The 21120-nt window shown below is 49.0% G+C and overlaps 1 protein-coding gene across 16 annotated transcripts in view; it reads left to right on the top strand.

Annotated features, from left to right (window-relative positions):
- The window catches only part of Epb41l1 (erythrocyte membrane protein band 4.1 like 1), a 120672-nt gene that overhangs the window by 68047 nt on the left and 31505 nt on the right, over positions 1-21120 (top strand). For 5 of the 16 annotated variants that reach the window (XM_041670549.1, XM_041670550.1, XM_041670542.1 and 2 more), the window contains exons 1-9: positions 4203-4368; positions 5032-5222; positions 6463-6627; positions 7346-7450; positions 7942-7984; positions 11788-11863; positions 16437-16655; positions 18163-18250; positions 18743-18895. In XM_041670549.1, the coding sequence (XP_041526483.1) occupies positions 4365-4368; positions 5032-5222; positions 6463-6627; positions 7346-7450; positions 7942-7984; positions 11788-11863; positions 16437-16655; positions 18163-18250; positions 18743-18895 (1044 nt within the window). In that variant the 5' untranslated portion in view covers positions 4203-4364. Of the gene's footprint in view, positions 1-4202; positions 4369-5031; positions 5223-6462; positions 6628-7345; positions 7451-7941; positions 7985-11787; positions 11864-16436; positions 16656-18162; positions 18251-18742; positions 18896-21120 lie in introns of those variants that run through there. The other 11 variants (XM_041670546.1, XM_041670545.1, XM_041670544.1 and 8 more) reach the window with 6 other exon arrangements.

The following is a 21120-nucleotide window of genomic DNA, read 5'->3' as shown; positions in this document are numbered from 1 at the left end:
GAGCAAGCCACAGTTAAATAGAAGGATAATGTTAGTCTGTTCTGTCACCCAGCGCCAACCACAGCTGACACTTCGCTGAATGACTGTTCTAGATACTGTTGACTTTCCAAGTTGTTCTGTCCTGACAAACCCATCACAAGTTGAAAGTAAATGCCTGTCTTATGTTCCCATTTTACTGGTAGTGTAATATAGACTATTAGGACTTCCCAAAGAGACACACTGGAGACCAGAACTGAGAGTAAGAAATCCTTAGTCTCAGAAGGGTTGTCAAAGTGTGAGGCATGTGTTCTTGAGTGTGCTTCGTTTTTGTTTGTTTTTGAGACAGAGTTTCTCTGTGTAACAGCCTTGGCTGTATTGGAACTCACAGACTGACCTTGAACTCACAGAGGTGAGTTCTACCTCTGCCTCCCAAGTGCTGGGATTAAAGGTTTGTGCCACGACTGCCTGGCGAGTAGGTTTGTTTTAAGAATTAGGAATTATCAGGACACTCAGGGGGCGAAAGTGAACCAGCCTGATGTGGCACAGATAAGGAGGTTGCTGAAGTATTTAGGAACAAAATAACAATCCTAAAAAACTGTACTGAAATTTAAAGTCCCTGGAAACGATGTGCTGAGTTTTCAAATATAAAATTCTCTGTATTTTAGTAAGTTTATTTGTACAATATGCAGTCTTGGTAATTTTAATATGCAATCTTGAGACACATCCACCAAAGGAGAAATAATTGCCACTCGTAGATGAAGAAATGAGGGTGTCGTGATGATTGGAACGAGAATAAATAAATGGCTGATGTCTGGAGAATGTGGTATGGGAGCAGAGTGTTTTCCAGGAAATCCCAGGGCTTTTGTTTGTTTGTTTGTTTTTTTTGACCTCTATCCAGTCCTTGTCTTCCACGGGCCCATTCTTCTCTCCACGACAACACCCCGTGTTACCACAATAGCCTCTGTTGAGTACTCGTCAGTTCTTGTTTCCAGTAGGTGTGACCCTTGACCCTGGGAGGAACAACACAGTAAGCACAGCACAGCCCTGAAAGAGCCAAGGGGGAAAGTCACCAGCCAGTCAGTGCAGATGATGCTCGCCAAAGGCATGCAGGGAAAAGAGTGTTCCAAGGGGCGAAAAAAGCATGCAGATCTTTTGGTGGGGAGATGGCTGGGGAAGGGTTCCTGGAAGGGGGAGCAGTTCAGCTCGTGTTCAGGAAAGAACACAGCCCAGACAGAAGGCTTGAGGAAGGGCTGGGCTACGTCACCCAGGTGATGGACCTCAGCGGGTATTTAAGAGCGATGCACTTCCTTATTTCCCTCGAGCAGAAGTGTTATGTAAGGAGGTAGTTGAAGATTCACTGGGTGTGCTGAGACGAATGTGATGAGAAAGTCGGGATAAAGGAGTTTGAAATTTTAATGCAGGGAATGATGAGCTGTCAGTTCAGCTGGAAGGTGGGGAGGGGACCGGCGGCAGCAATTCCAGGCAAGCGAAAGTGTTTCTATTCCTGGCTGAGGCTTTGAGTACTGGCAGTTATCTTTTTTCTTTTTTATGGGGGTTGAGGGTCCCCAGCATTTCTTTACCAAGCTGGTGCTCAGCCTAGGCCTGGGCCATTTCTCCTTTGAGGAGGTTCTGTTGGGCTTTTTGCTAGAGGTGGTTGTGTGCCCGGGAGATCTGGAGAGCTAGGCAAACCGTGGGGAAGAGCGTAGGCTGGAAGCTAAGCCCACTGTTTGAGGAAGTGGCTGTCACTCAAGTCCAAGTGTGACAGAAGTGACATAGTTTTCAAAAGGTGTCCAGCCTCTCCTACCTATGGCACTGGCTACCAGAGGCTGTGAAATTTGGGGTATTCACCTAAGATTGCTTTCCTAGCTATTTCCAGAAAGACTCAGGTAGGGGGAAAAGTTCCAAGCGTGGTTTGAAGCCCCGAACAGAGAACACAGGCAGGAGAGAGTGGTTGTACCCCTGGGGCTGCCTGGACACTAGGGTCACATGGACTCTGCCTGTCACAGCAGAAAATGTGAAAATGTCTGCATAAGTCTTTGGCTTTTTTTTTTTTTTTGAGACAGGGTTTCTCCGTAGCTTTTGGAGCCTGTCCTGTAGAACAGGCTGGCCTCGAACTCACAGAGATCCGCCTGCCTCTGCCTCCCGAGTGCTGGGATTAAAGGCGTGCGCCACCACCGCCCGGCTAAGTCTTTGGCTTTTTAGAAATACTTTAAAATATTTATTTTATTGTTTGTGTGTGTGTGTGTGTATGTGTGTGTGTGTGCGTGCACGTGCGTGTGTGTGTGTGCGCAGGCGTGTGTGTGCGCGCGGGCGTGTGTGTGTGGTGTGTGAGATGGAAACTGTAAGAAGGAGTCAGACATCCCTCCCCAACCCACAGCTGGAGTTACAGGCAGTTCTGAGCTACTTGATGTGGGTGCTGGAACTTGAACTCAGGTCCTTTGGAGGAACAGCAAGTGCTCTTGACCACTAAGCTCACTTTCCAGCCCCTGTCTTAGGATTTTTTAAAATGCAAAATTAGGCTATGAAGGGAATCTGTCATCCCATTGATCGCCAGGGCTGATTCGCCAGGGCTGATTCATTTGGCTGATGTGGCTAGTTAGGCGGGTGTCCCCTTCCTCCCTCACCGCTCCTTTGGCACCCCTCCCCTCCTGATGCTGTTAGTTGAAGAGGAAGACCTTCTCCTAGAACCTCCAAACTAGCTCTCAAGGTCCATTTATGCAAAATTATTTAGAGTTCTTGCCTATTGACCCTGCCTGACCTGAGGACTGGCTACCCAGGGAAGGTCCTGTGCTAGCAGACAGAACTCGGTTTGACCCTGAGTGGCCTGGGACTCCCTCAGAGCAGCTGCTGTGTCAGAGCTCACGGGAGTGGTGGAGGGTCATGGCTGGAAAGAGAGCCTCTGAGTGGACTGCAGTGTGGCCACAGTCCTCTCTTCCTCCCACCTGGCCGCACAGCAGCAGCACCGGGAACACGCACAGCTCCTGTCTGTGCCCTGGCTTTAGCTCAGGAGTGTGGCTGGAGGACACCATGGCCTCTTCATGGCCCCAGGCTCACTGTAGTCTGCCTAGTGCCCTTTGCGTTGGGCTAGTCCAGTGCCCATGGGAATGCATGGAGGTACCAAAGAATAAAAAATAATGGCCAGGGGGCTTGCCTAGCGTGTCCGAGGCCCTGGATTCCACCCCCATCCCATCCACAAATTTGAGTAAGTAAATAAATTAAAATGTTTTGTTTGATGTGGTTTGGTTTTGGTTTTTTGAGACAGGTCTCATTTTGTAACCTAGGCTGTCCTCAGACTTGTGATAATTCCCCTGCCTCAGCTTCCCAAGGGCTGAGGTGGGACACCACACGTGAGGTAAATAAATAAATGGAAGTGTGAGTCCTGGAGCATCCCGGAGCATGTGCGTGGTTCAGAGTGTTCAGTATGCCTACCCGTCTGAGGCCTTTCGTGGTGGACGGTTGAGGAGAGCTTCCCACAGGTCTTGTATGGATCTTTCTCATGTACTGTGATACAGTGAACTTAGAGAAGGGTCTAGACTAAGGAGTAATAGTTCCTATCCATCATTTCTCTTACTCTATTATATATATATACATATATATGTATATGTATAATATATATATGTATATGTATAATATATATTGTATATTACATATATCAAGTATATATCACACACACATATATATTCTGGTTGTGGTCATGAATGAGTGCTTTTGCCTTTAAAACCAAACAGACTTACACATCAATATGCTTACTACAAATACCCAAGTGTTGGATGTGATGGCACACATCCTGTAGTCCTATCGTTGGGAAGGCTGAAACAGAAGGGTCAGAGTTCAAGGCCTCAGCTGTTGAGGTGGCTACGTGGCTAAAAGTGCTTGTAGCACATGACTGAAGACCTGAATTGGATCCTCAGAACACATCATGGAAGGAGACAGTCAGATCCTGAAAATTTGTTCTCCACACACATGCCGTGATGTGTGTATGCATGTTTGTGCACACATGCAACAACAACAATAAAAATATGAAAAGCAATTTAGTGCCAGCATGGCCTACATAGTGAGTTCAAGGCTAGCGTGAGCTGTATGGTGAGACCTTGTCTCAAAAACAAGAAAAGATCCAAGTAATTCCGAAGTGTCTAGAGCACAAACGATGCTTCCGCTCCTACGCTTCCCATCCCTGTAGGTCTTTCTTGACGGTGGCAAGTATCCTTCATGATCTCTTACAGGATGAATAAACCATGAAAGCGGCACTGTTAGGATCTGGCTAATTCCAGCAGGACGGCTGGGCAGCTGCTCCTTGCTTTTCTCTGGAGTCTCATCTAATGTTTCAAAGAGGAAACTGTTAAGGACAGCCTGTCCCAGAGATATTCCCCCAAGTCCCTCTGTTTATGGGTGAGTCCCAGAGAGGCGAGGTGACACGTTTGCTGCGTACGGGCTGAGCCCTGCTACCCTGAGCTTTCCGTGGGCAGCATGTGTGTTTTCTAGTAGTGTCTACCTGTTCTCATCCACGGGACCCCCACCTTGACGGCATCCTGTGAATCTGGGGCTGGTGTGTGTGTGTGTGTGTGCGCGTGTGTGCAGCTTGGGAATTGAAGGGAGTTGCTTAAACTCATACACACAGGTCTGGAACCCGGGGCTTTCTCAGTTTGCACTCGGTGCGCCCTACATTAACTAAGGGGCTGTCATGTGCCCATGGGCCAGGTGTAGGGGGAGAGTCAGCCTGGCCAGGGCCTTGCTGGTACCCCGTGCAGAGCAAAGTGCCCTAGAGAGACCCTCATCATCCTTAGAAAGGGTCAAGATCCCAAGTCTGGACCAAGAACTCTGGTTTCTATGTAACAGAGGAAAGGGAAGCCTAAGACTTCCTCTGGAGCCACTAACCCCTCGCCGTCTCATGCCTCCCTGTCCCTTTGCCTCACCCCCACCCCCACTCCCTTCTCTCTGGTTCTTTGTCCATTTGTCTCCATCTGTCCCTCACCGCGTGCGGTTCCTGCCTCCTCGCTGTCACGGTATCATCTCCCCCTACCCCATCACATGCTTGCCTTCATTCCAATGCAGGCGTGCTGGTCACCATGACAACAGAGACAGGCCCTGATTCTGAGGTGAAGAAGGCTCAGGAGGAGACTCCACAGCAGCCTGAGGCTGCTGCAGCTGTGACCACCCCGGTGACCCCCACAGGCCACAGCCACCCAGAGGCCAACTCCCATGAGAAGCTTCTGCCCCAACAGGACACGAGGCCTGCTGAACAGGTGTGTATTGGGATCCGGGCTGTCCCTCCTCCTGCCCCACTAGTCCTCCTGGTCTAGTTCTTAGGGCCCTAGTATTTTCTCAGCAAGAAAGGAAAAAGGAGATTTAGATGCATTCATGACTTGTTACGTGCTGAACTCTGGGCAGGGGGCATGACGGTCATTTTATACTTAATTCCCCTGTCTGCAGAGGGGAGCTGTCATTTCCCCCCCCCCCATTTTATGCTGAGAGGATCTATGACTCAGTGTACCCAGATCCCCAAAGTCACATAGTAATACAGCTCCAGAGGTGGAGGTCAGACCCAGAACTGATTCCAGAAACAGTCCTATCTACTGTAGTCTCTGGCCTTTTTACTCAATCGTGGCAAACCTGGCGAGACCCTGACAGAACTCATCCCCAGAAAACTACAGGAGACTAAAGGCTATTGAGCCCTCCATTTATGTCTCCCTGGGTCATGACAGGCCCAGAGAGGTGCGGACTTGCCCACACTCTGGAGGGAGCCAGCTCTTCCCTCCGCTATGATCCCCATAGCTGTAAGCCCCATGCTAGACCTGGTGATGGGGAAGCCGGGAGAGCACAGTCAGACGCCTTGATGAGTCAAGCACTGCTCTAGGGAGAGATGCAGGCCAGCTTGGTGGTGAGTTTAGTTCACTGTGCTGCTCCTGTCTGCAGAGCCTGTCCACGATAGCAGTGGTCTGTAGGAAGACACAGCCCCCTCAACTCCCATGAAGATATCAAATTTCTACCCATGCTGGGTGGTGGTGGCGTACGCCTTTAATCCCAGGACTTGGGAAGCAGAGGCAGGAGGATTTCTGTGAATTTGAGGCCAGCCTGGTTTACAAAGTGAGGTTCAGGACAGCCAGTGCTGTTCCAAGGAGAAACCCTGTCTTGAAAAACAAAACAAAACAAAAATCACTACTTGCTGGAGAGATGGCTCAGTGGTTAAGAGCATTGCCTGCGCTTCCAAAGGTCCTGAGTTCAATTCCCAGCAACCACATGGTGGCTCACAACCATCTGTAAAGAGGTCTGGCGCCCTCTTCTGGCCTTCAGGCATACAGACAGAATATTGTATACATAATAAAAAAAAAAAATCACTACTTATATACACCAACCATAGCCCGCAGCCACCCTGAAGGTCTTGGAAGGTATCACGTCTTATTCTAGAGTGCACCTTGGCCTCAGCCACCCAGTCACTTCTTATTGTTTCAAGTTCGTTCACTTCTTTCTTTGTGGGCCCCATAGAGCCTAGATATGGAGGACAAGGACTACAGTGAGGCCGATGGCCTGTCGGAGAGGACCACGCCTAGTAAGGCCCAGAAGTCACCCCAGAAGATTGCCAAGAAGTTCAAGAGTGCCATCTGCCATGTCACTCTGCTCGATGCCTCTGAGTACGAGTGTGAGGTGGAGGTAGGGAGCACCCAGCGCCATATGCCCCGCCCCAGGCCCACTGGCCTCAGTGCCAGGCTAGCTCCTGCATGTCCTGATTCCAAGCCAACCCAGAGGAGGACCAACTGCGATGTCCGGAGGGGTGGCTTGGCCTGGCACTCCCTTGTCCAGATGGTGACACCGAGGTCCAGAAAGGGTCATCACTATTGCAATCTAAATTAAGACCCAACACAGACTGGCACCAGGAAAGGTGTCTCAGGGTAGCTGTGCCTTGGTAAGAATGTCACCATTTAAGGGCTGATATGTAGGGCTGACCACAGAAGGATAGTCCCCGTATGATTCTGAATTCCAGGTTATCTCCTACATGCACACACGCGCACGCACGCACGCACGCACACACACACACACACATTTTTTGAGGGCATCTTCTTTTCCTCTCACCACCAACCCTTAGGACTTTGGCTTTTGGCTTCTCTTGATTTCTGTCAAGGGGAAATCTCCAACATGCTCCCAAGCGGGTCCGTGGTCTAGGAAGACCTTGACAGGGCTCGTGAGGGAGACCTAGATGAGGTGGGCTTTAGAGACGCGAAGAGTGGTGCCAGGTGGCAGAGTGCTGAGGTCCTGCCCATCCACAGGGAGGCTCATGGGGGCTCTGTGTTCATCCAGGGGAAGCTGGGTCAGCTCCTTGCCCCACCTGCAGGGGCACCAGCCTCACGGTAGCCTTGTCTCTCTTCCTCAGAAGCACGGCCGGGGCCAGGTGCTGTTTGACCTGGTCTGTGAACACCTCAACCTCCTGGAGAAGGACTACTTCGGTCTGACCTTCTGTGATGCTGACAGCCAGAAGGTACCTGGCGGTGGGCAGGGAGGCAGTCCCCCAGACCTTCAGTGGGCATCCTCTGTTTCTGCACCAGCAGCCCTGGCTACTCGCACTTCTCTGACCCAGCTCCCTGCCCCCAGTCTTTCCTAAGATACTCACAGACTGGTCCCTGGAGAACTATAATGTGGCTCTGTGAGTTCCCCAGGGAACAGAACAGTCCTCAATCAGTGCCTCCTCTGCCCCAGGTGTGAGGACAGGTGGCTCACTTTCCTTCTAGCTATAGCTGTAGTAGCTGGCCACTGTGGCCATCTCAAGGCACTACTAGCCCTGGTGCCATAACTGAACCCCACCGGGGATTCAGGCCTCACTCTCTAGTGCCAAGTAAATCGATCCAGGAAAGAATGTTCCCCATGAGAGTCTGTGGCAGGCCACTTCCGGGTAGTCAGCTGTCTCTCCCAGTCCCACTCTGCCTACTCCATCATCTTCCTTCTAAAAGATGAATCTTAATTCTCTTCCAGAATTGGCTGGACCCCTCCAAGGAAATCAAGAAGCAGATCCGGAGTGAGTACTTGCTCATGGCTGGTGTGTGTGGATGGGCGGGCAGGGCCTGGCTCTAGTGCTCCCATCTGCTTTGGAATGTGCTTCTGGATCCCCATACTGCTTCGCTATACATGGCAGGTCTTAGAGAAGGCAGGCTAGTAATGATGTTGACATTATTTTATAGGTAGCGAGTCTGAGGCCCAGACAACAGAAATGACAGTACATCGCAAATTAGTAAAGAAACTGCAAATGCATTCAAGAGATCAGCTCTGCAGAGGACAAGGGGATAAACCCATGACCCGGAAAGAGCTAACCTTCTGTCCAAGAGTGGTGTAGCTAGCAACCCATAACTCAGGCCTGGAGAGTGGCAGCCACTTACGTAAACCTACAGAGCCAAGTGCTGGCCGAGCCAGTCTTGAGCCCTGGCCTTTGTCTTATTCTCCTCAGTGCCTGGGGAGGAGGCAGATGAGCAGGTCAGCAATCTGTCTTTTCTGGCCCAGAGAGAAGCAGCTTGTTGGGAGAGGGATGAGAAAGCTCTCAGATAGTGGAAGAAGGAGGTTGGTAGCCTCCGCAAACAGGCCTGTAGGAGACAGAGAGCATCTCTGCCTTTACCCCAGGCCCCACCCACCCTGGATATGCTTGGGCTCCTCAGGGTTGGACTCCATGGCCCCCTGGCTGGGAAGCTGTAGCTGAGTCTGTTGCCATGACAGCAGGCAGCTGGCCCAGGGAAGCCAGCTGACTCTACAGGAGGGGGCTTGAGGAGATTTTCCAGTAGGTTCTTGACGGTTGGAGACAAAGAAGCAGGCACATAGGCAGAGCATACTTCTGTGGGTCAGCAGGGTTCTGGGGTTGAATTTCAGGCTGCCTTCTAATTGTGCCTGCCCAACTGGGAAGCCAGCCTTTCATGCCTTGGGGAGAATTGGTTCAGATAGCCAAGTTGAAGAATTTAATAAGAACCATTAGCCTGGAAAAGAGGCAGCCAGGCCAAATGGCCGGGCCCTAGGGTCTTCCCCAGAGCAATCCTGGAGGCCCTGCTCACCTGGCTTGACATGTGGACTGTTGTTCCTGTCATAGTTCAGGCTGTGGCTTCATACGTGTAGCCTTGGTCCCAGGAAGAGCCTCCTCTAGAGAACTGGGAAGTTGGCTCAGGAGAGAAGGTGCTTGCTGCCTAAGCCTGAGGACCTGAGTGCAGATTCTCAGCGCCGATGTCAGCCAGCAGAGCAGCACGCATGTGCAACCAGGCGAATTCTAGGGGCTTGCTATCCACAGACTAGCCACATTGGCAAGCTCCAAGTTCAGTGAGAAACTAGTCTCAGAAAGTTAGGTGAACGTGGATGACCCAGCACTTGTGCGGTGTTAGGGAGCACTAACTGGACTCAGGGTGTACTGAAGAAAAAAGGGAGGACACGCAGGTGGGAAGGAGGAATGTCGGAGTGTGGGGGAATGGGCATGGATATGATCAGGATACACGATATGTACGTATGAAATAGGATATGATCGGAATACATGGTATGTATGTATGAAATTGTTAGGATGTAATCAGGATACACAGTATGTGTATGTATGAAATTGTCAGGATGTGATCAGAATACATGGTATGTATGTATGAAATTGTCAGGATGTGATTGGAATACATGGTATGTATGTATGAAATTGTCAGGATGTGATTGGGATACATGGTATGTATGTATGAAATTGTTAGGATGTAATCAGGATACACAGTATGTGTATGTAAGAAATTGTCAGGATGTGATTGGAATACATGGTATGTATGTATGAAATTGTCAGGATGCGATCGGGATACATGGTATGTATGTATGAAATTGTTAGGATGTGATCAGGATACACAGTATGTATGTATAAAATTATTAAACCTAAGTGGGGCCGAAGACATGGCTCGGTGATTAAAAGCAGTTGCTGCTTTCTCAGAGGACCTGGGGTTGATTCCCAGTACCTACCATTTGTAGCTCCAGTTCCAGGGGAGTCTGATACCCTCTTCTTGCCTGTATAGACACGGCATGCATATGGTGTGCTTAATATATAGGCAAAACTCTTACATGTGTAAAGTAAAAATAAATCTTTAAAAATAATAATATTAGCTGGGCCATGGTGGTGCACACCTTTAATTCTAGCACTTGGGAGGCAAAGGCAGGAAAATCTCTGTGAGTTCGAGGCCAGCCTGGTCTACGGAGTGAGTTCCAGGACAGCTGGATCTACGCAGAGAAATCATGTCTCAAAAAAACCAAACCAAAACAATAATAATAATAATGATAATAATGACAAAAATAATAGTAGTAATAATAATAATAAGGTAGATAGCATTAGAGGAAGACGTCAACCTCTTGCCTCCACATGTATGTGAACAAGGGGAACACACACACACACACACACACACACCCCTGCATGCCCGCATACATGCGCCTTCTCTATTAGAGCTTTGCCTTTGTCCAGTCTCTGAAATGCCAGTCCTGTCCTTTGGACAGGCAAGAGAGCAGTTTTGCCTCCTTGCTGTTGTTGGTCACATCTCCTCACCCTTGATGGTGGCTTCTTGAGCCCTTAATATCCTGGGCTTCTGAGAAAGGTATCCCTCCCCTCAAGCCTCATTGCCTGTCGCCTAAGACACCTTGAACAGGTCCTCTGAGTCTCTGATTCTTCTTGACAAGTGGACCAGCCGTCCCTGCCTCACGAGCTGGGAGTGACGGCAAAGTGACACACCCTTAGACACCGCCAGATACAGTGGCTGTTTTCTTCTGGACGCAGCTTGGATTTGAATTCTAGTTCGAGTCCTAATTCTTCTGTTTAGTAACTGTTCCGTACCTCAGTTTCTTCCCTGCAAAGTGGGGTCATGATAACACAGATTTGGGATCGCTGAGAGGGTGAAATGGGGTATCTGTCATAGATGTGGCATTCACACAGTGCCTGTCCCGTGCACCCCACATGCACCAGCTTTGAGCACTGTTTGCTGGCACTGCTTTCCTCCTTGTGTACCTTGCTGCTTTCTAACGGGTCTTTGTGATTAAGAGCCTGGGCTCTGGGGTCAGATGACTAGAAATGTATTCTCTGTTACCAAGTAGTTGATTGATCCTTAAAATGTTTGTCTATGGAAAGGAAACTCGGGTTGGGAAGGTAGCTCACTGGCAGAGCGCTTGCCTGGTATGTTCATGGCCCTGGGTTTGATTGTGAGTACTGCAAAAACAAAAACAAACCAAAACAACAACAACAAAACCAACCAATAAAAACCTCACTCTCAGGGTGATTATGAAATTAAACTCCTATGCCTGTGGGGAAAGCTCGTCATTTTTGTTGCCTGGGCCTCCATGTTCTCAAAATCATAGTTTAGTGAAGCAATTCGGTGCATATGTGTGGTGTGCAGGGTTACTTTTCTTTCTTTTATCTTCTTTCCCATTGTTACCTCACAACTCTCTCAAGAAAAGTATTTTATTATTTGTGTGAATGTGTGTGTGTGTGTGTGTGTGTGTGTGTGTGTGAGAGAGAGAGAGAGAGAGAGAGGAGGAGGAGGAGGCATGCCACAGCATATGAACGGAGGTCAGAAGTCACAGGACAGCTCTCAACAGTCTCTCCTTGCCCTGTGAGTTTCAGGGTTTGAACTCAGGTCCTCAGGCTTTCATGGCAGGCACCTCGCGGGCCTCCTCACAAGTCTGTTAGCCTGGGCCTCAGTTTCCTTATCCATCAAATGGAAATGATGTTCCGGGATTGGCTTGTCCTAGAGAGGGAAACCCGTGAAGGTGCTCACAGGCTGGCGCATCCTAGACAGACACCAGAATGACGGGGCCTCTCTGACCTTTCCTGCATTTTCCTCTTAGGCAGCCCCTGGAATTTTGCCTTCACAGTCAAGTTCTACCCTCCTGACCCGGCCCAGCTGACAGAAGACATCACAAGGTAAGAACCACAAAGAGAGGAACAGTGAGTGGAGCCGGGCATGCTGGCCCTGGGAGACAGAGACTATGGTGGAAGTGGCAAATGCCGTTCCCAGAGAGACTGTCTCAAGACAGTAGAGACTATGAGGACAGCAGGACCCAAATGCAGCTGACTTTAACCCTGGAGAAGGCGTCAGAGGGTCCGCGGGCGTCAGAGGGTCCGCGGGCGTCAGAGGGTCCGCGGGCGTCAGATGTACCTAAAATGGCTGTGGTCTGGCAATACGGATTATCATGTAAAGGCTCTTGCTGTACAAGTCTGGCTCTTGAGTTCAACCCCTGGAACCCATGTAAAGATAGAAGGAAAACAGTCCCCCCAAGTTGTCCTCTGACTTTTACGTACATGTCCTGGCATCGTTACCCACCTCACCCTCTCGCTCTCTCTCACATGCTCTCTCTCTCTCTCTCTCTCTCTCTCTCTCTCTCTCTCTCTCTCTCTGCCAATATATTTTTAATAATTAAAATGATTTTTGACACACTCTGAGAGTCACTGGCCTGTGGGAATTGGACCTGAAAGTTAAGTGAAGTTAGATATTTAGATGTTTGTGTTTGAAAAACCACACATTTTAAATCTTGACAGTGAACACAAGCTTTTTCTAATCTCAGAGGGGACCCTCTGTGGGCCAGATGACCTGGCACACGGGGTCTGATATTCTGCACAGAGTACTGGTTTGTGGTGTTGAGAAGGAAGGAAGAGAGTCTGGGAGGGGGGAGTTTGGTGTCCTCTGTGCAGGAGAGGTGTGTGGAGGTGAAAGGAGGCACGTGAGTCCAGTGGAGGCCACCTGGGCTGCTGGGCTGCACATGGACCACCCAGGTTCAAGGGGCCTGAGGTAGGGACAGCATCCTTCAGGGTGGGAGCTTGCTGGGTCCATCCTGCAGAGCAAGGAGAAGCCCCTCTCTTTAATCCTGTCAAAGACACGGGCTCGTTACATGCTATCCTGCTCTGGTGCCCGTCACATCATGGGACTTACTCCCAAAGTAAGACACAGCGTGGAGTTCTTCTGCAGAGGGTGGGACGGCTAAGCTGCCCTTGCCCTCCCTCTAGGTTCCTTACTTCTCTTTCTTTTTTCTTTTGTTGGGGGTCCTGGGATTTGAACCTAGGGCCTTGTGAGTGCTAGACAAGCCTTCTGCATAAGCGGTGTCTCCGTCCCTCTTTTTATTTAAAAATTTTAATATTTATTTTTATTTATGTGTACATGTCTGTGTGAAGGTATGCCTTGTGTGTAGAGGCCAGAAGTGGGTTTCAGATCTCCTGGAGCTAGTATTTCAGGCAGTTGTGAACCATTCTGCTGGGCTATGGGAACAGAACACAGGTCCTATGGAAAAGCAGTATGTGCTCTTAACCACTGAGCCATCTTCCCAGCGTCACTTTTCAAGAAATTTTGAGACAGTCTTATTAATTTTCCTGGGCTGGCTTTGAACTTCTGACCCTCCTGCCCCAGCCTTCTTAGTGTGAAGCTATAGGCCTATACAACCAGCCTTGGATATCAGGTCCATTTTTAATGCCTGATACCCATTGACTAAGCAATATACCAAGTTCAAGATGCTGCCTCTGGCTTTAGGAGAGATGACAGACGTTCCTGGAATAGAGCAGGTCCCGGGCCTTGGCTTCATTAACCTCGCTCTAAGCCCTGAGATCTGCTTGGGGCCAAGGTGACAGCAGCCATATCCCAATCCAGAGCTTTAGGCCAACACAGCCACCAGAGTGTGTCTTCTCTGTGCCAGAGCCTGGGTCTTGGGCTTCCAGAGACACAAGTGGGAAGGGTAGCCTTGACCAGCACAGATGGCTCCAGAAGGTAGGGTCGTAAGAGCAGCTGATTTAGTCAAAAATAGTGAGGCCCAAAATAAACCAGTCAGAATGACAAATTGATTGAAATGAAAGATTGGCTGGAGCGCTGGCAATGATTTTTAAATTTTTAGACTCTTGAACAAAATGTCATAGGTCCATGCTGGACTCCGGTGATGTGTGAGCGGGAGTGGCGCTTGAACCCAAGCACACACCAAGGCTGCTGTGACCATTGCCTGGGCTTTGGTTCTGACTTTGAAATGTCACAGAGGACTAAAAATTCTAAGTCGAAGTCGTTTTTAGGAAAGAGACTTGGGCAGTTAGGAAAACATTGGCAAAGCATGCAGAAAAGGACAAGGAGAGAGCCCTGGCTGCCAGTGAACCAAGGCAGGGCCTTACTTCAGTGAACAGTGGCTGCAGACGTGGTGACAAGTGACTCCAATGGTCTAAGCCTCCAACTATGACTGTAAGCTGCAAAAAGCCACAGCCTGGTGGCTGGAAATGCTTCCTCAGACCAGTTTGGTTCTTAAACAATTCACTTAGGGCTGGAGGCAGAAGGTTTGGGGAGGGGGCCGGCAAGATGGTTCCACTTGTAAAAGTACTTGCCACCAAGTCTGATGACCTCAGCTTGATCCCCGGAGACACTTCTTAAATTATGTCACTGGCTGTGACAAAGAAAGCTCTAGAATCAGATGGAGCATTTGATATTATTTGCATATGAAAACACCCATAAATTAAAGCCATATATATTTCTGTGTGTTTGTGGAAGAGAAATGTCTAGAATGCCATGTGACTCGCTGGTGGCTTTGCAGAGGGAGCTGGGAATACCACCAAGAGGAAACTCAGACACACCTCTAAAGTTTCTTTCTTTTCTTCTTTTTCCATCTGAGAACTTATTAACTTGCAGGGTGGGGGATGCAGCTCAGCTGGCAGAGTGCTTGCCTGATGTGTAGGAAGCCCTGGGTTCCATCCCCAGCACTGCAGAAAAGGTGTGGTCCTGTGCACCTGTCATCCCATCACTTGGGAGGCTGAAGTGGGAGGGTTACTGTGAGTTACGCAGTGGTACCCTGTGAGAAAGAAGATCCAGAACATATTAGACTCCATAGTTAAAACTACACGATAGCCAGGCATAATGGCGTATGTATATAGTCCCAGCATTTGGAAGGTTGAGGCAGGCAAGAACAGCTTAGGATGTATGATGAGTTCCAGGCCCGTTTAGTGAGACCCTATCTCAACACCAGATAATTGGGCTAGGGAGGCAGTTCAGTGAGCAAAGTGCTTACACGTAAGTGTGGAGCTCAGTCTGAATCCCCAGAACCCATGTGTAGTCAGACCACTGGCTCCCCAATAATGACATGGAGACTTATTATTAATTATGAAAGCTCGGCTGAGGCTTGTTACTAGCTCTCACAACTTAAACCATTTTTATCGGTCTACTCTTTGTCTTGTGGCTTTATTACCTTTACTCTGTACTGTCCATGCTGCTTCCTCTCTGACTGGCAACTCCTCGTTTCTTAAACCAATCTGAGTGATCTATCTTCACACGGTATAAAAGAATATTCCATAGCACCCATGTAAAAGGACAGATGTGGTAATGTGTGATTCCAGCACTCCTACGCAGAGGGGTAGAGGCAGGAGAAGCCTCAGAAGCTCCAGGGCCAGCTCTCTTGGTATATACAGCATCAGTCAACAACAACAACAACAAAAAGACCCTGCCTAAAACAAGGTGGTAGGCAGGGATCAACAATCAAAATTGCCTTTTGGGGCTGGAGAGATGCTCCATGGCTAGGAGCACTTGTTGATCTTGCAGAGAACCCAGGTTCAATCACATGGCGGCTCACAACCCTCTATAACTCCAGTGTCAAGGGATCTGACGTCCTCTTCAGTTCCCCATGGGCAGCAGGCATGCACAATGTACATACATATATACCAGCAGAACACTTGTTCATATACAATAAAATAAATAACTCTTAAAAAATTATTATCTGAGCCGGGCGGTGGTGGCGCACGCCTTTAATCTCAGCACTCGGGAGGCAGAGGCAGGCGGATCTCTGTGAGTTCGAGGCCAGCCTGGTCTACAAGAGCTAGTTCCAGGACAGGAACCAAAAGCTACGGAGAAACCCTGTCTCGAAAATAAAAAAAAAAATTGTTATCTGGCCAAACAGTAGTGGTGCACGCCTTTAATCACAGTACTTGGGAGGCAGAGGCAGGTGGATCTCTGTGAGTACAAGGCCAACCTGGTCTACAGAGAGAGTTTCAGAGAAACCCTGTCTTGAAAAAACAAAACAAAAAACAAAAACAAAAGAGAAAACAATGGCAAAAACCAAAAACTTGCTCTCTGACTTCCATAAGCACACAGTGGTATGTATGTTCTTACACACACATATATGCACATGTACACAAAACAAACCAGTTGACAAAAACAAATAAACAAAACCACAAGTCATTTTCCCCCCACAAGGGCTGAACCAATAGTAGTCCTACTGAGTTTGGAACTGAATTATAAATCTCAGAAATTCTCTTAGAGTAGAAAAAATATTCCTCAAATTCAGAAATGAACAAAAAGGCTTCAAGTCCCATGGCATGTCTTAAAACCTGCTCACGGGACATACCCGCTCACCAGCAGTGAATGCCAGTGTCTACGGGTGCCATTTTCCACATAGATAATTTTGTTTTGTTCCCGTAGCTCAGCTGTTGGGGTCTGGACCACCTGGAGGTGTAGACCTATGCCCACCTCTTTCCCTGTCTCTAGGTATTACCTGTGCCTGCAGCTGAGGGCAGACATCATCACAGGCCGCCTGCCCTGCTCCTTTGTCACGCATGCCCTGCTGGGCTCCTATGCCGTGCAGGCTGAGCTGGGTGACTACGATGCAGAGGAACACATGGGCAACTATGTCAGTGAGCTCCGCTTCGCCCCAAACCAGACCCGGGAGCTGGAGGAGCGGATCATGGAGCTGCACAAGACATACAGGTAAGTGCACCCGGCACCCTGCTGGCTGCTGCTGTGCCCTCAGGCTGAAGGGCTGGCTCTGAATGCTGTGTCTTATAAATGCCACTTGGCCTGCTCCTAGCACAAGGTGCCTGGGAACAGGTCCTTTCCATGAGGTGGGAATAACTGGGACCATCTGCTTGATCGTAAGTGACCACTTGGATCTCAACGTCTTGAGTTCCTGTGTGGGTAAAATTCCCTGTCCTGAACCTCTGGGGATCAGTTTTTCTGTTACTCAGTTATAATAATGGTGGCATGCTTATGGGGAAGGGTACTGATACAGCGGTTTTGGCAAAAAAAAAAAAAATTTAAATGCAAATGCCAAACCTGACTGTGTCTCTTTCTAACCAGGGAATGTTGACAGGTCATATTACTTCCCTGCGCTATGGCGTGGTCATCTATTCAGTGTGGTGCTGGTCAACATGTCCCGTGGGTTATGAAGGAGGACACACAGCAAATATTAAAGCCACGTCACACGTGGGCTGAGTGTTGCTATCCATCAATTGGGGCGTTTGTGTGGTTGATTGCGTACTCTGTTGAGCTGTTGATTGCATATTTGTTGAGTTGTTGATTGAATACTTTGTTCTGGAGTTAGACGATAATTGGCCAGATGTGTGATTGTGGGCTAGTTGCTGAACCTCTGTAAGCCCCGTTTTTACCTATAAATACACGGGATGGGGTGATGAGTGTTGCTCAGCCGCTGGTACTTCGGACAGCAGAATTCATCACACAGGATCTTATGCTTCCTTGGGCTGCGGATATTGAATACCCATAGCACTAAGCCATGGGAACACGGTCCACTGCCATTCCTCAGTGCCTGCTCTGCCGAGAACACTACCCCTGGATCAAAATGATCTGCAGGGTCCTTTGCAGCTGGAAGTGCTGTGGTTCAAGCTCAAGGTTGTTATGGGAACCTGATGTGAAAGTGCATTCTAAAGGATACGGTGCTGCACCTGTGGGAAGGACTCCAGCGACATTATCTCATTCCTGTGCGCGGAGGGAGTGGGCAGGATTGTGTGCGGTGGTCTGGACCTAGAGAGGAGGATCGTGGTCACGTGATGAGTTCATATCCGGGGCTGAGCCTGCTAGGTGTGAGGGATGCTGGGCCAAAGTGCACATCAGCATTGCTGGGTTTGTACTGGCTGCGTGGAGTCACGCTAAGGAGGAGACAAGCAGTCGTGGCCACCAGACATAGGAGGAGGATGTCATGCCTGCCATCTTCTTAATTGGTGGGAACTGAGACAAAAATCCTAACTCCCAGGCTAGTCCTTGTCTGCTGCCTGGACAAAACAAGACAGAAGATGACCTGAGTTACAGAAGACGGGCTTGGTGGACTGAAGTAGAGGGGCTCTCAGTCCTGTCCTGAGGGTAGAGGAGAGGGCCTGAGACCTACCTTTATGGCATGGCCAGTTCTGGTGGTGATACTTACAGCCAGCTGGACTCAGCCTGGGCCTTTGCCACATCCCACAACCATCTTTTCTTTCCTCAGGGGCATGACCCCGGGAGAGGCAGAGATCCACTTCCTGGAGAACGCCAAGAAGCTTTCCATGTATGGGGTTGATTTGCACCACGCAAAGGTACCACTGAGTTCCAGGAAGGCCTCATCTTAGGTGGTTCCTTGGGAACTAGAGCCCCTCCAGAGCTAGTGTCTGGACTGTTTTGCCTCCAACTTGGAACCTTTGGGGTTCTTTCTCAAAGTTAATAACCTTTTATTCTCTCCGACCTTTATCATCTCCCCCTTGGATTCGGTTTCCTCACAAACCTAGTAGTTTGTGCTACACTTGCTTGGGTGCATCTGAGAGACAGAGGCCTTAGCTTGTTTCTGTCACAGTGGTGTGCGGCACATGGCCTGCCATGCGTGTGTTCCTAAGTGTTTGTTGAGTGACTGAGTGATTGACAGAGCAAATGCCCGAAGAAGTGAGTGATGGATGTGTGCTAAGTGGGAGGCGAATGTCCAGGTGCTTGTGGGGGTCTCAGTTGAGGAATTCCACCCCCCTCCTGAGCAGGGTGGTGGCAGGGCTGCCCCTGCCTGGCTCCCAGTTCCCACTCTGTGCTCTCTCCTTGCACAGGATTCTGAAGGCATTGATATCATGCTAGGCGTCTGTGCCAACGGCCTGCTCATCTACCGGGACCGCCTGAGAATCAACCGCTTTGCCTGGCCCAAGATTCTCAAGATCTCCTACAAGAGGAGTAACTTCTACATCAAGATCCGGCCTGGGGAGGTGAGTCCAGCCCCAAATCCACTCTCTTCACTCACCTCCCTGTCTGAGTTAGGGTTTCTTTTTGTTTGTTTGTTTGTTTTTGTTTTTTATTTTTCAAGACAGGATTTCTCTGTGTAACAGCGCTGGCTGTCCTGGAACTCGCTCTGTAGACCAGGCTGACCTCGAACTCACAGAGATCCGCCTGCCTCTGCCTGCCGACTGCTGGGATTAAAGGCGTGCACCACCACCACTCTTTAGTTAGGGTTTCTATTGCTGTGAAGAGACACTAAGACCATGGCAACTCTTGCAAGGACAACATTTAATTGTAGCAACTTACAGCTTCAGAGGTTCAGTGCATCAGGTGGGAAGCATGGGGTATGTGGGCAGACAGTGCTGGCTATATCTGGATATGCAGGCCACAGGAAGTTGACTGATGCACTGGGTGTTGTCCTGGGCATAGGAAACCTCAAAGCCTGCCCCTCCAACAGGGCCATACCCACTCCAACAAAGCCACACCCCCTAATAGTGCCACTCCCTATGAGATTATGGGCACCAATTACATTCAGACTACCACTCCCCCATACTACTGGGAGATTGACTGAACCTAATAGAGCAGACCCCAGCAGCTGACCTGGGTTTTTCCTACCCAGGAAACATGCACAAGGCTCTGGGGTTAATGAAAGGTGGATCTTCCTCCTCCCTGCCTCTCTATGTAGACTATACACCCTGGACTTGTGGCTTTACATATTGTTTATTTTATTAGTTTGTGTGTATGTGCATACACACACACAACTGTGCATATGTGCTGTGGTGCACACATGGAAGCTAGAGGTCAGGTCCTGTGGACATTTTGCAGTAGTCAGTTTTCTTATTCCTCCATATTGGTCCTGGGAATCAAACTCAGGTAATCTGGTGAGCCATTTTGCAGGCCCTGGATGTATGCTTTCAAGTAACATGTCTGCATGTAAGCATGTAAACATGTATCCTGAGACATATACTTCATGGTCAAAATTAAAATGACAACCACATGGATCCAGGCTACACCAAAGTCAATACATGTCTGCACACACAGATTTGCCCATGTGCAGGAGTCCACTGTGTCTGTACACCAAGACACGCACAAGCTTATGATATCACATGATGTGTACACAGAGGCACGCATGCCCACCACCCACCTGGCCCTCCTTACCACTGTGCCAGCCACTGTCTGTCACCTGTATCTCTACGCGGTCCCTTTGATTGACCTCCCTGCCTCTTTCTCCATTAACTGCTGGCATCTCCTGCACACACACCAGCCTCTGTCACTGGAACAAAACACCTGATATAATCTGCCATAGCAGGGAAAGGCTTGCTTTGGCTCACAGTTTGGGAGGCTTAGTCCATGTTGATTGGCCCCATGGCGTTGGACTCATGGAGAGGCTGCACACTGAGGCAGGAGGGCATGAAGGGGCTGAGTGGCCATGCAATGTTCAAGGGTACAAAGACACCAGCATTTGAGGGTACACACCAGTGTCCTAAAAACTCCCAGGAGGCCCTACCTTTTAAAGGCTTCCATTACCTTCCGAATGCACCACGCTGGGGATGAAGTGTTTAACTCCTTCGCCTTTGGGGACATTGTGGATCCCAACTCTAGCATGACCCTGTCCTTCTAGTCTCAGCACAGAACTCATGCCTATGGAGGGCAGTGTTTTCTCTGACAGTTCTACCCAAGCCTGCCCAGCCGGTCCTTCATCCCCATTAGCACTTACCTGTATCTGTGACGGTCTTATTTATATTACTTTGTTCTTTTTCCTCATGTGTGTGTATGTATGTTGCAGTGAGTATGTGTCTGTATTCATGAGTGTGTGTGGTTGTATATGAGTGTATACATGGTGTGTAGATGAGTGGGTGTGGGTGTGCTGAGTGTCTGTGGTGTGTACCTGGGTGTGTGTATCAATGTATAGATGGTGTGTACGTGATTGTGTGTATATGGTGTATGGTGTGTATGTTAGTGTTTATGTAGTTGTACATGAGCGTGTATATATTGTGTGGTAAGTACATGCTTATATGGTGTGTGGTGGTATATGCGTGTATGTGTGGTGTATACATTAGTGTGTGTGTTTGTACATGTATGTATGGTGTGTAGTATGAGTGTGTATCAGTGTGTGTGTATGGTGTGTATATGAATGTATGTGGTATGTACATGAGTGTGTATGTGTAGAATGTGGTGTGTATATGAATGCATGTTTAGGTGTGTATGTAATATG

This window comes from Microtus oregoni, unplaced genomic scaffold (genome assembly GCF_018167655.1).
Source record: "Microtus oregoni isolate MIOR12 unplaced genomic scaffold, Mior012 000020F_ref0000438, whole genome shotgun sequence".
In the NCBI taxonomy this organism is placed as follows: Eukaryota; Metazoa; Chordata; class Mammalia; order Rodentia; family Cricetidae; genus Microtus; species Microtus oregoni.
This window is presented reverse-complemented; position numbering and strand designations above follow the sequence as displayed.